At 39.9% G+C, this 13888-nt stretch overlaps 2 protein-coding genes across 3 annotated transcripts; one reads left to right on the top strand and one right to left on the bottom strand.

Annotated features, from left to right (window-relative positions):
* The first annotated feature begins 815 nt into the window (after window positions 1–815).
* On the top strand, window positions 816–2973 carry rpl23a (ribosomal protein L23a). The gene is made up of 5 exons (XM_079647414.1): window positions 816–933; window positions 1842–2022; window positions 2178–2354; window positions 2622–2691; window positions 2909–2973. Exons 1-5 carry the CDS (start codon window positions 864–866, stop codon window positions 2921–2923), a joined length of 513 nt encoding a protein of 170 aa, XP_079503540.1. The 5' UTR covers window positions 816–863; the 3' UTR covers window positions 2924–2973.
* A 958-nt stretch (window positions 2974–3931) lies between these two features.
* On the bottom strand, window positions 3932–13029 carry birc2 (baculoviral IAP repeat containing 2). Of its 2 annotated transcripts, none has more exons than XM_079647413.1 (13): window positions 12957–13029; window positions 10923–11898; window positions 10527–10807; window positions 9208–9510; window positions 8588–8858; window positions 7366–7465; window positions 7190–7268; window positions 7062–7110; window positions 6708–6950; window positions 6498–6596; window positions 5202–5357; window positions 4885–4926; window positions 3932–4570 (listed from the first exon to the last, which is right to left on the bottom strand). In XM_079647413.1, the coding sequence occupies exons 2-13, from the start codon at window positions 11014–11016 to the stop codon at window positions 4377–4379; spliced, it is 1911 nt and encodes a 636-aa protein (XP_079503539.1). In that variant the 5' UTR covers window positions 11017–11898; window positions 12957–13029; the 3' UTR covers window positions 3932–4376. The 2 variants fall into 2 exon arrangements, with proteins under 2 accessions (XP_079503539.1, XP_079503538.1); XM_079647412.1 differs by having other exon boundaries at window positions 9163–9510; window positions 12957–13026.
* Between the last annotated feature and the right edge of the window lie 859 nt (window positions 13030–13888).

Below are 13888 nucleotides of genomic sequence, written 5' to 3' on the forward strand. Positions count from 1 at the left end.
ATGCTCTTTATTATAGTACAGCACTATAATCATTGTTATTGTAAGCTAATGATGGATTAATGCCCCCTATGTTAATAATCAATGAATCAGTTACCACACTAATTCTGATTCCAGTTGATTTAATGTTAGTATTTTCTTTTTTACTTCTCTATGACAGTCAGAAATCAGAATCAGAAACGGGTTTATTGCCAGGTAGGTTCACACGTACGAGGAATTTGACTACGTGTCGTGCTGCATACATAAAAATAAAAAAACATGTAAAAAAGTACAGATAGCGAACTATATTAAGAACACTAATACAAATATATTAAGATAGCAATAAAATAAAGCAGCAATTTACATCGAAATAGAATGCAATAAATTATAGAATATAAAATATGTGCAGTAAGAAATATTTAAACATTGTGTGCATTAATGTAATGCATACAATGTTTTAGTCATCAAGACATTAGACATATTGGGATTTTGGCAAACACTGATTGACATGTTTTACCAATTTCCTAAAATGTATAAACCATACAGCTAAAGAAATAATCAACAATTTAAATAATCATTATTTGCTGCACTTGTTCAATCTTTTAAAAGGTACAAAATAATAAAAAAATAATTTTTTTTATCATTTGTGAAGTGAAGAGAGCTAACTGGTAACTACTTGCTTCAGCTTGGCGGAAACAATCAAGCAAACCATGTCCCACATCACCAAATGTTGTGTTAGATTCAATCAGCTCCTGAAACACGTATTCAAAGCTATTTGTAACCTATTTTTAAGCAAAGCAAAGGAAAATTGATCATCTTAACCCACACCACGCAAAAAAAAAAAAGTCATCTAAATATCGCGATACATCCGCAGTGAGATCTCGCCCATGCCATATACTGCAGGAAACCCCAATCAGCCTTCCTTTCTCAACATGGCACCGAAGGTGAAGAAGGAAGGTTCGTCAATCTTATGATTTTTTATGAATAATACGCGCAGTTAATACCTTTTATAGCCTAAACGTTTCATTAGATATACTCACAATTAAAAGTTGAATTGAAAGAGGTTTAATTTACCTCAGGATATTGCTGTCAAGTGTTTAAATGTTATAAAACGCAGAATGCTTCACCGGCATGTATACTAAAACGTGATGCTAAGCTAATGTTAGCATGATAGGGTTGACGCTACTTCAAAAACTATCAAAAAACTTTGACCGTTTACAGCTGTTATTCTGTCTTGATTGTCTCCTACAGTCTTAAACAGACACGTATTAACAAGTAAACGTTAATGAGTCTTGATAATAACCACCCTATTGGGTATAATGTGTTGGTGGATTAGCAATTTATGATGTTAGCACTAGCTCTACCTCAGCGGTGTTTGAAACGTTTGACTAGCTACACGTGATAGCAATTTAAGTTACTATTGTATGTAATATTGAGGAACATAAAGTGTCAAAAACCATGACCAATTCGTTCATTTGAGTGATATAGTGGTTCTTTAACGGGGGGAAATTCGGAGGAGTTTTGGCGTTTTCGTGCTCTAAATGGCTTTCAATTCTAAAGAGTAACGTTGTATCATTCTCCTGCCAAGTGATATTTTGTAGAGATCTGCATTGTTATCGTTTGTAGCTGCATTCACAAGGGAATTTAATGTGAACGTAGCTTTAACTAAAGCCACTTAAGTTTAAAGCGTGACCCATTTACACATTTCGTTAAGTACTCATTTTGGTGGGTTTGGCTTTTATGTACAACATGTGAAATTTAGAGGGATTTCATGTTTTTGGAAACTTTTCCAAAACACCTTGCAGTGTATTACCATCTGGAGGAACATCAACAAAAGTCTAATAAATGTTATCTCTCCATTTAAGCTGTCCCGGTCAAGACTGAGGCCAAGTCAAAGGCCCTGAAGGCCAAAAAGGCTGTGCTGAAGGGTGTACACAGCCAGAGGAAGAAGAAGATCAGGACTTCTCCCACCTTCCGTCGCCCCAAAACCCTTCGTCTGCGCAGGCAGCCCAAGTATCCCCGCAAGAGTGCTCCTCGCAGAAACAAGTGAGTACAGCGACGGTTAAGAAATGCAGGGTGCTAAATGACGGTCAAAGCGTGATTCAAACGTGTATACCACTGATACACTTAACTTTACAAGTTGACAAGCAAAGGCATGTTTATACCGTGATATAAAATGTATGAATATTTTCCTCCTGCAGGCTGGATCACTATGCCATCATCAAGTTCCCCTTGACCACAGAGTCCGCCATGAAGAAAATTGAGGACAACAACACACTTGTGTTCATTGTGGATGTCAAGGCAAACAAACACCAGATCAAACACGCAGTCAAGAAGCTGTACGACATCGATGTCGCCAAAGTCAACACACTCATCAGGTAAGAAATCTTAACCAGGCTGAACACTATCTAGATATCTTGTTGGAATCTAGATAACTGGAATGATGGCACTAATTTCATTATGTATACAGTTATTCAAGCAAGAACAGTCTTGTGGTTTTATTGGACTTGATGTACGACATAGGGGCCTTAACTTGCAAAGTCTACATGGGTCTTTAACAACTTGTCCCTCTGTAAATATAAACATGATACACTCGCCTCCATGAGATTTTTCTTCTAACATGTCTGTTTTTTTCATGTCAACAGGCCTGATGGTGAGAAGAAGGCGTACGTTCGTCTCGCACCAGATTACGATGCATTGGATGTTGCAAACAAGGTGAGCTTTCAGCCATTCAACAGGGTAACATGGGATGTTCAGCCTAATGGGTGAATGTGCATGTATAAGTTGTCAAACCTGTGCAAGTGATGTAAATTGTATTGCGTCTGAATAAAAATGATGCATTCAAAGGAACCACTGATGCCAGAGTGCAGGTTCAGATGTATTTACTCTGTCTGTGGACATTGTTTAATGAATGTCTCTTTCTTCTCTACAGATTGGCATCATCTAAACTGTGGCTGGAAAGACTTGTGGAGGAATAAATATTTGTATAAACTACAACTGATTCAGTGTCCTTGTATGTTTTGAGTTGTCTTCAAATTGTTACACAATGGAAATGCTTAGGTGCGTCTACCTCCACTGACTGAGATGTTTACCAAAACATTTTCAGCTGTGTAAAGCCAGTAGGGAGTATTTGATACATTTCTTAACCTTTGACACAATAGCAGAACAAATACTGAATAGTTATTTTAACTGACAGAAAATAATTTTACACTTAACGGTGGGATAGGTAATTCACTTCAGAAACACTTTTTGTTATATTCCATGGAATGTTCTTAACATCCCGATAGCAACGAACATATTAAATGCGTCATCTGTGGAAGCCGTAGTACTGTAAAAGCACGACCCAGCTAAAATAACTGGATGGCCTACCACCTGTCATGTGCACGGAAGAGGCAGATTTTTTCAAATTCTAGCGCACTCTAGCTACCTACCCCACCTTTAAGCTTTTATTTATTGTATTATCATAAGTATTTCCAGTATGTAGCTCTTTCTGCCATACTAATGAAACTGAATTTTATAGGTCTCAGATATACAAAACAACAAACAGATCATTGTAGCATCCCATAATCCCCTCTGTTTCAAAAGTGCTGATTCTGTTACTTTAGATGGAAATAAGGAACCCCTCGTGAGATATTTGGTTACAAAGAACACAATGGTTGGGGGGGGGTTACAGGATAATGTTACACAAGTGGCCAAAATCTGATCAGCTCATTTTCAGACAAGTTTTTATATAAATGGATCAGGACAAAAAGAGCAAATCTTTCATAATCTCTTGGCACAGTGTAAACATGTGTTGTATGAAAAAGTGGATTTCGCATAATAGGTGACCTTTAATATTTGTGTAACCTTTCTTACCACCTGGTCATACTGCCTGCTGTGGTAGATATGGAGTATCACATGTTGGTACCAGGTGCAATTGAGGACCCTTAGAAAATTGTCTTGAACACAAAAGCTGTTATATTGCAGCTGTGGTTTATAAAGTAATTCCTTAAAGTCACATTTTGAATATGTATTTTTTTCATCAGTTTATAAGTGAACTTAACCCCACAGTAAACAAGTCAGGGTTAAATTAGTGAGTGCTGATCATATGATTAGTCAGCCCATTAAGAAAAAAGATGACTGTTTTTCATGAAATGCACTGCTGTGGTTATACAATCTCAAATAAATTAAGTTTAATACAATCTTAGGTCATATAACAATTAGTAATTAAAGAGGGTCTAAGGAGAGGGTGTCGTTTTTTCATACATTTTTACAGATAAAATGTATATACTTCCCATCAATAATATACTTGTTTCAAACACATCACCCAGAGCTTTCTACTGATTACTGTAATATTGGATTATATCCTCAACTGTATAAACATTTCTATCATATTGTTGTGAGACTGAACGACTCCCCGGTTATGAGAGGAAGGTCCGGACCGTTCCTTTCACCAGGCCTCTGCAGATTGGACACTTCCTCAGCGACGGCGCACACTCTTTGCACACCACCAGGTGTCCACAGGGGATGAACACGATGTTGACCTCTTTATCCATACACACCTTGCAGGTCCGCTCCTCCTGCAGGCGCCGCAGCTGCTCCTCCATGGGGAGGTCTGCAAAACAAAAAGGAGACATTTCCAACACGTTGATCTACCGGTACATGTTCGATGATGATAAAAAGTGAATTAAATAGAACATTTTATTCATTAGCAAAGTAACGTTAACAGAAGACTGAGAGTCATGTACTTGGAGGTATATTTAGATACAATAGGCTGTTCATCTAACATTTAAATTTCACATCATGGGGCCGATATTAAGCAAAGATAAACTTATCAAAGTAGAAGTTACAAAGTGCTTCAAAGATAAACAAATAGAAATCAAAAACACAAAAAAGTTGGATAGTGAGTTTTTATGCTTGTCTTAATACCTGAAAGATCTTGGCTTGGTGATGCAGCTTCGTTAGACACGGCTGAAAATGTGAAAGTTAAAATGTAGTTAGCTTAGACGTCGGTTTATAAACAATGAGGCAAACAAAACAACACAAAAAGCAAGAACTTTGAACTTCTTGAGAGCTATCTTATGCTTAATAGTTGGGCTTTTTAGACAGAACAATGTTTGCTCAGGAGTTGAATAAACCACTAGACCTCTTCTTAAACATGGCAGTATTAGTTTCATGACCAACTGTATTGAAATGTTTAGTATGAGCACATACTGCATGATGTTCTTGGTGTTATAAAGACATACCCATGAGATCTCTGAGCAGGTGGACGTCGTTTTTCTGGATCCAGTTGCGGAACACCTCGGCTGCGGCGTTTCCCTTAGTGAGGATGAGCTCGATCAGCCGGGCGGTTTGCTGCTGGGCCGACGTCTGAGCCTTCAGGCCGCCGTACTCCTCTGTGGCTGCAGGGGGACAGGAAGTATTACTCTCAGCGGAGAGAACTGAAGACGCTAAAGCTGCATATCCGAGTCTCTGTCCGAACTCTGCTCAACAGTAGCTGATCAGTCATGCTCGGAATATTATAAACTGAAGAACACGGTTTACATTTTGAACAAAAAGCCATCCTTGTTGATTTTATAGACGGCTTGTTGAACACAATCTACTGAGCAGCTCCGTCCGACGTATGAAGCGCTTTGTCTTTATTTACCATTCTTTTTTTCCTAATGTAGTAACAGAAAACATCATTTATACAAAGCGCTCTTACTTACCTAACCCAGGGTATATGCAGGAATCCTGAAGTCAAATTTAAGACCTTTTTTAAGACCCTTTCCTACACTTTAAGACCTCATCTCCACTTTGAGTTTTAACCGGTTACCTTGGCGACACACTTTACCTCACATTTACTATATACAGTATTGATTGTCCTTCTTCCTTATCTTCCAACCATTTGGACGCAGACTTGCATTTCCCCATAACGATGTTGTTTAACAACCGGCGTAAACGGACCTTTGCGCGCTATCAAGCAGTGAGCGTGCGATGTCCTGTTCAGATGACGTCAAATCCAACAGGATGCCATAAATAAAGTACACAGAATCACACTACACACCTACGCAATGATTACATTCAGGCAGACTGTAGAATACAACCTCTTTGGACAATTTATAGACTTATTGAAAACAAGCTACAAAATGTAATACCTTGGAAAATGCCGTTTAATACTTTTTAATAGCCTTCATTTTCGCTAAATTGATTTATCAACTTTTAATACTTTTTAAGACCCCGCGGACACCCTGAGTTCCCTTTATTGCAACTCTGGTCATTTTCAGGTATCATCAGACATGTAGCTCTTAAGACCTAAATCCTGCATCCCAAAGTAACTAGTAACTGTCCTTTCTACAAAGTTACAAAACATTTCAAAGATGGGGCAACAGCTGTTAAAGCAGATTAAATCCAATGATTAAAAAAGAGGGCCTCCCATATGCGGAGTCCCTCTGCCTTGTAAGCCGATTCGAACATTACCTCCCCTCTGTTTCCCCTTTCACTCTGTTTCTCAAATAAAGGCCCTCTCTGGCCAACAAAAGAAAGAAAAAGTAGACGCTTACAGATCACAGTTTGCTCCCTTAAATGCTCCAGCACTGGCTCCACACTCTTCAGCCGCTGGATCAACGCTGCCTGGTGTCTCTTCACAAAGGTGAAGCCATCTAATGTAACAGAGCAAAGTGGAAGGATTCAGAATGCATGAAGATAGCTGGATTTCATTTTGGTTCATGTCAGTGCAGAACATATCTGAAGGTATTTTCCGTCAGCTGTACCTGATGCCATTGCCTCGGCCACCATCTCTCGCTCCTCCTCCCTCTTCTGTTCCTCGGCACTCAGCAGGTCTGAGACCAGCTCCTGGACGGTGCGGTAGTTCTCCCCGCTCGTCAGGATCTTGCTCTGGACGGTTTGCTTCACTAGACTACGCTCGAAGCCCATCTCTAGAGCGGACTTAATCACAGGGGTGTTCATCATCACTGCATCTTCTGAGCGCTCCTCTCCTGGGCCGAGGTGAACTACTGAGACACAGAGAGTACAACCGTCAAGCTGGTTGATAGCACTTCCTGTCCGTCAAGGACTCTTTACATTGTGCCAAAATCCATTTAGTCAGCTAATCCTTCCTAACTCACCAGGTGGATCCGTAAACTCTCTGGAGCGGCTGTCTCCATTTGATAAAAGCTTTTGGGGGAAAAAAACATTTATTTAAAGACTTGTTCTCGGCAAAACGTGTACGACTTGTGTGCCGCTCGCTACCAACCTGCTCAAACAGCCGAGGGAATCGAGCCTGGATCTGGTGAACGAACTCTTGTCCCTTCTCTTGGAGCAAATATTCACACCTGGAATAAACCAGAGGAATACAAACGTATAAGTACAAAGGGCTCTGGTCCACACATTCTGAACCAAAATGAAACGACAATGAAACAGTATGGTTACCGAGGGAACCATTTAGCGTGTTCCACCCAAGGATCGTCTCCGGACTCCCAGCAGCGCAGGCCTCCGTCGCAGCAGAAACACTTTACGTCATCATTTCGACCTTTAGGGCAAACAAAGGACTTTCAGTGTGACGGGTCATTTGAAGGGGATTTCAAAGAAGAAAACATGTTCTTTTCTGATAAAGGACTGTTTCAACTGAAACCAGTTCAAGGCAGGTTTGTTTCCCCATCTTTCATTTCTGCTTTTGCCTGAAACCCAATTGGTTTACCGAAAAAAATGATATATTTAGTATTCAAATGAGTTGTTAGAAACCAGCTGTCCCCAATAGAATTTAGATCTGGAAAGTCATTTGTGTGTTGGACACCCCCCCCCCCCCCCCACACACACACACACACACACACACACACACACACACACACACACACGGGAAACTGTTACTGAAAGGACAGGGAAAAAACCTCCGACCTTTGAATTGACATTATCTGTAAACTCGGTTTCAGAAACATTTAAATGAAAGCTTGAAGATTTACATTTCAACAGCATTTCTGTTTTAGTAAAATACCTTTATCCACAACAGGTTATTGCTATAAATGAAAAGGTACATTGAGAATTTAACTTCTGGGAGGTATATTTTATGTTGTGGTCCTAAAGAAATGTGTTTAAAGTAATACAAATTGTGCCTTATACCAGGAAGGGTGCACATATTATTTTCAGAATTAATATGTTATTTAGTTTTGAAAATAATCCAAGATATTTTTTTTTCAGTCTCCTTTAACCTGCAATAATTAATGTTGGGAGAGCGCAACAAGCTGTAAACACAACACTATCATATCACTATTGAATTGGGGACACAGAGCACACAGCGCACACAGTGACATGTGTTCTCAGCTCTTAACCCATCCTAGTACCAGGAGTCTAGTACTAGGAGCAGTGGGCATGAGGGAGGAAGGGGGATGTCCGGTGCCTTGCTCAAGGACAACACGGCAGGGCAGGAGGTGAACTGGGACCTCTCCAAGTAGCAGTCCACACTCCATATTTTAGGTCTGGTCGGGGACTTGAACCGGCGACCCTACGGCTCCCAGTCCTACTGACTGAGCCACTGCCGGACACTAGCATTCAAAGCTGATAATGCAGATATGGACCGGCTTTAGCTATCTTTTCCAAGTCCAACATTCAGTGTCCTCGTCAGCGGAGTCTGATCAGCTGGTCTCATTATCCGTACCTACATAGTAGAACCCAGCTTTAGCCAGCTGGTCGGGCCGGACCGGGATACGAGACGGCCAGTTGACAAACGTGAGCAGCCTCTCGTCGCTCAGCTGCATGGCGTTGTTGGACACATTGTTGAGGCCCGGGGCCCCTGAAGGCAGCTGAGAGGAGACTCCTCCGGACGCCAGCGACACGTTGTCGGCTCTGTCCCCTCGCACAAAACGACAGTTGGGATAATGCCTCTGGTGCTCGGATACGGCTCTGTCGCCTGGCTCCCAGTTACTCAACTGCAAATACAAAACAGAAAACTTCTGTCATGTTTCCTGTTAAAGAAATGAACCCTGAAACACATACGACCTGCAGGATTATAGTATTGCCTTCTGTCCACTTCTATCGTTATCTTTTAAAACCCGTAAACAGATTTCTTTAGGCAATTATTATGATTGATTCTATACCATGACTTTACTGCATTATGTATGATATGTTTGAATGTGACAGAGCAGGGCTTGTTCTCTACAACATCTCTAAATCAAGCCAGGGTAAGAGCTATATACGGTCTGCTACAGCTCGTTTCCTTCTACATGTACACACTCTTCCATAAGGCAGGGGGGTCGGTGCCTCCGTGAGGACACACACCTGTCCTCCGCAGCTGAAGCAGGCCACTCGGTCGCCCTGACCCAGGAAGTAGAAGCCCGCCTTGGCGAGCTCGGAGGGGGTTATGATGGAGAGCGTCCACGGGTGGAAGGAGTCCAGGCGGTTCTGCTCTCTGCGCATGCTGGGGTTATGGCACGTCGGTCTCTGGTGGGACATGTCCTCAACACCCCGAGAGCTGAGCGGGCTGGAGGGGGGGGGAGCAGAGAAGGCCATGTTCAGGTAGCCCACCGGCTCCTCACCTTGGCTTACTGCCGGGTTAGGAGCAGCTGGGCCTGGACCAGAAAGCTGGAACAACAAGATGCAAACTAAATATGAACATGTACTCAGGTAGGTTCATTCTACTAGGAAATGCAACAACAGAAGACAGACACATTCATACTAAGGAGTAGATGAGTTGCTCTTTGAACAACTATATTCAAAGATTCAAAAGGTTTTATTGTGATATGCACAAAATACATTGATTGATTATGATTCTTTAGCTATGGTCACAATTAGTTCTATTATACTATTTTACGTCTTTTTCGTTTTATGTTAAGTGTATGTTGCATCGTTGGAGGACACTTAAGATTGTCATTGCCAAAACCGCCGCCTTGTCATACAACTAATAAAGCCTTTTAAAAACGTAAACATTTTAAAATTATATCTATAAATGTGTGTCTAGTCATTTTTTCTTTTACTTAGTTCTTTTCTCACATTCCCCTTTACATCCAATAGTACTCCAATGTAAAGAACAGTTTCTTTCACAAGGGGTCAGAACAAGTTTAAGGTCTCAAATCCTAACACTTAAACATGAGAATATGAAAAACAAAATGATCAAATCAATAATAACACTGAGGTATAACAAAAAGAAAAGAAAAGATGGGTTGTATATAAGGTCATCCTACAAATGACAATAATACAGTAGGGCTGTGCGATTATGGCAAAAATAATAATCAGTTATTTTTGGTCAACAATTGATATCACGATTATAGAAAACGATTATCCATTTACTTTGAAAACATCCATTTATTGAAAAAATAATGTTTTTAACAGTTGATTACCGTGAACTTTAAGTATCATTCAACTGAAAAAAAAAAAAAAAATTACATTTCTTTTTAGAAAAAAAATAAAATTAATAATCGTTTTATTTCGATTACGTTGTTTTTGTAATCGTTGCATGCCAAAATCGTAATCGAGATTAAAATACGATTAATTGCACAGCCCTATAATACAGTCTAATATACTTAGGAAAAATATACCAGAACATTTCAAAAATAAATATTCGTCTAGTCATTTTTAAAGAAACTTGTATTAAATCTTACCGGGACGGCTGGAGCGATGCGGAGCGGGGAGAAGGCGGAGTGCGAGGAGGAGAGCAGGTTGGCTGTGGACGGGAGGCTCTGGATGAAGGAGCAGGAAGGAGAGAGCTGCCGGTGTTTCTCAGACGGACAGTCTCCCGCCTGCCAGCCATCTGCCGTCACGTTGCACCTGAAACACTGCACACGGTCGCCAACGCCGGTGTAGAACCAGCCGGCCCTCGCCAAACTCCGCTCTGTAACTCCTGAAGCTGGGAACCGGGCAAAGGTAGAGATGCGGAAGAGCTCTGTGGGATAAAAAGGACATCATACTGACACATCGATTCTTTAAAAAGCACATCAGAAGTTAAAAAGACACATAAGCTTAAATCTAAAAGACAACACAATTAAAGAGAGTGGTACCTGAGGAGTTATCGTATTGCAGCTCAGGTGGAGGCCCGTTGCGACATAATCCCATCAGAAAGGGGTTGTTCTTTAGTTGAACAAGAGTTTCCATTTTTTGTATTAAAGTTTAGAAATATAAAAAGGTAAAAGAGATGTCCTTAAAAAGGGAAAGGGGTTTGAGAGAACCCAAGGTCTTGCTTTCTTACAGCGACACACACTCACTCACACTGCAACAGAAAGTAGAAGATCATGGGCCGAGAATGTGGGGAGGGGATGCAACTCAAATCAAAAGACTTCAGTGCAATAGAAAGTGAAAGTAAGTTTGAAATGAAGTGAAGAAACAAAACTACCAGTCCAGCAACCACCACCACCACCACCACCACCCTCACGTCATAGGCAAATAGTGCCTGAGGTTCCAAAGGGCATGAAGTCATGTATTTCCCTCTAACCTCCTATTTCCAACATAAAGGCTGAACTTTACACCTGGATCCATTTCACCTTTCCCTTCAGAGAGTACTTCCTCTGAACATTTAACTGCAGAAACGTCCACATTTCTCTTTCAGTTAAAGCCCCAGTGGATGTACGTCCAACAAAACACATCCTGTGCAGTAAAAAATAATATACTTTTTTTAGAGAGTCAATTAAATGCATTCTCAAATTAGAAATAGTGTTTTTCTCACCCTGGGTCAGTATAGACTTGATTGTCTTGTATATTAAGCACAGGCATGTATGACCCTTTTAATTTAATCATGTAGAATGTGATTATTTTAACCAACATTAGAAATTAAATAAATATCTCAAGTGAACACACAAACACACACACACATACACAGACCAAGGGATATGCTCTCTCAAACCCCTCCCCCCTTCTAGGACATCTCTTTTGTAGTTGTCTAATCTGCCATATTTGAATACCAAAAACCAAATAAAAAAAAGGTTATCCTTCTTGGGTGTGGATAATGGACCCTCCTCTTTCGGTTAATGATAGCAGGACCTGTAGAAATCAAGAAAAAAAACAGACAGAAAATGTTAAATTGGGTTCAAGTAGAAATTCTTCATGGAGGATTTGAACCTTTAAGTCTGTATATGTTGCAGCTTTGCCAGGTTTATCATGACAATAAGCAATGTTCAATTAGGTCTTACTTATATTCAATTATACCTGAAATTCAAAGAATCAATTTCCTGTTAATTTTGTGCGAACTGAGGTTAGTAAAGTGTTGACCAAGTGGTGAATTAGCTACACATTCACAATATAATCAGAACTGGTATTTTCTTTTGGCAAGGGTCACATTATGCTAGGGGCCTTTCTCATTTCAGGATGTTGTGCCTCCTCATCTCCTCTCTCTATAATTGAGGAGGGTTGCCGAAGCAGCTATGGGCGTATGTTTTCGGAACCTGAGCTTTAAAATAAGCATGATACACATCTGGAATAATCTTTAACCATGATATAATCCCCAAGCAATACCACCCCTGTTTTAACCATATTTGTTAATGTCATTTCACCTGGATATTACTTTTTTTTTGTATATCTGACTTGATTTACAAGTGCTTTGACTCCTGTCTTTGACTCCTATCTCCTCTCCCCCTTCACGGGCGAAACTAGGACAGCAGGAGAGGAGGCAAAGAAAATATTCGAGTATGTACAAAATGCAAAATGTGACGTTGCTCTCCAGACATTTCCCGTTTGACTGGTTATGTTGTGGTTCAATTCAGCTTTAACTGTTAACTATGTCATTAAATAACCAGGAGAGATTTGGATTGATTTATAATTGTTGCTTTGAACCATTTATTAGAACAAAGCAGGTCCTGGGTGATGTGTATCAACCATAAACTGTATATTAACATAGTAACGCCCCACAGAAACCAGTTTGACAAGACCAATCGACATTAGCATGCTAACGCTAACGTCTGTTAACGCGACTAACTGTCAAACACGACTCATTAGTCTTTGCAGCAGCACGGCGGAAAGAAAACTAAATTGTCTGAGTTGAGACAATTAATAAGACAGCAAGGTAACATGTCATTTCCAATAGCATCACTGAGTCTACTCACCGTTTCCCAATTCAGTCGATATGGAAAGTCCCGACTCGAGACCGTCACAGATCACGACAGCGCATGACTGCTTCCGGGTATGTTGAAATGAAAATGAGACAGTCAATAAAATATAGAATGTTGCTGGAAATCCCTCCGCTAATATTAGAACATCATACCAAAAATCAGCATATTCAGATGGATTACATAAAATAGATACATCGGAATCACGACGATTTTTACCCGGGATTACTTTTTGTTTCATTATCTGTCCTCCTGGCAAACCAGGACATCCAATCGCTTCAAACACACTAATGCAACTATTTGATAAATGGATGATTAAATGTAATACTGTGAAATCCAGCCAATTATACTCACTTATACTACATTTTAATTTGTAACAAAATGAATGACAACCTCTATGTGTCAAATCCCATTAGTCAATTCCAGAAACAAGCTGTTAAATTCCAATCTGTGTATAAAAAAAGTATACAAACATTATTGTTACTTACTTATGCAGTATTGGAATATACTATTTGACATAAGTGATGTAGCAATACTGCACTGTGGAAATATGGCTAAAATACTTCAAAAATGTATTTAAGTAGAGTAATCAAGTAAACGTACTTAGTTAATTTCAACCACTGTTTACATTATGTAACCCTACTATATATCTGAGGCCACATTCAAACATGAAAATGTACAATACAATTGTAAAGAGATATTTAGAGATGTTACGAACGGAGCATATTCATAGTAGGCTATATACAATTGAAATATCCAGAGCAATAACAACAATACTATTGTAATCTTAAATCAATGGTACAAAGAGCATTCTTGATACTTACATAGAGGCTTTGAAGAGAGGTCTGCAAATGAATCATCAGAAAGAATTCTTGAATGAGGTTATTATAGATTGCTGTACTTCCCCTAACGTCCTGTTGTACAACCAC

The sequence above is a fragment of the Notothenia rossii genome, assembly GCF_949606895.1.
Source record: "Notothenia rossii genome assembly, chromosome: 9".
In the NCBI taxonomy this organism is placed as follows: Eukaryota; Metazoa; Chordata; class Actinopteri; order Perciformes; family Nototheniidae; genus Notothenia; species Notothenia rossii.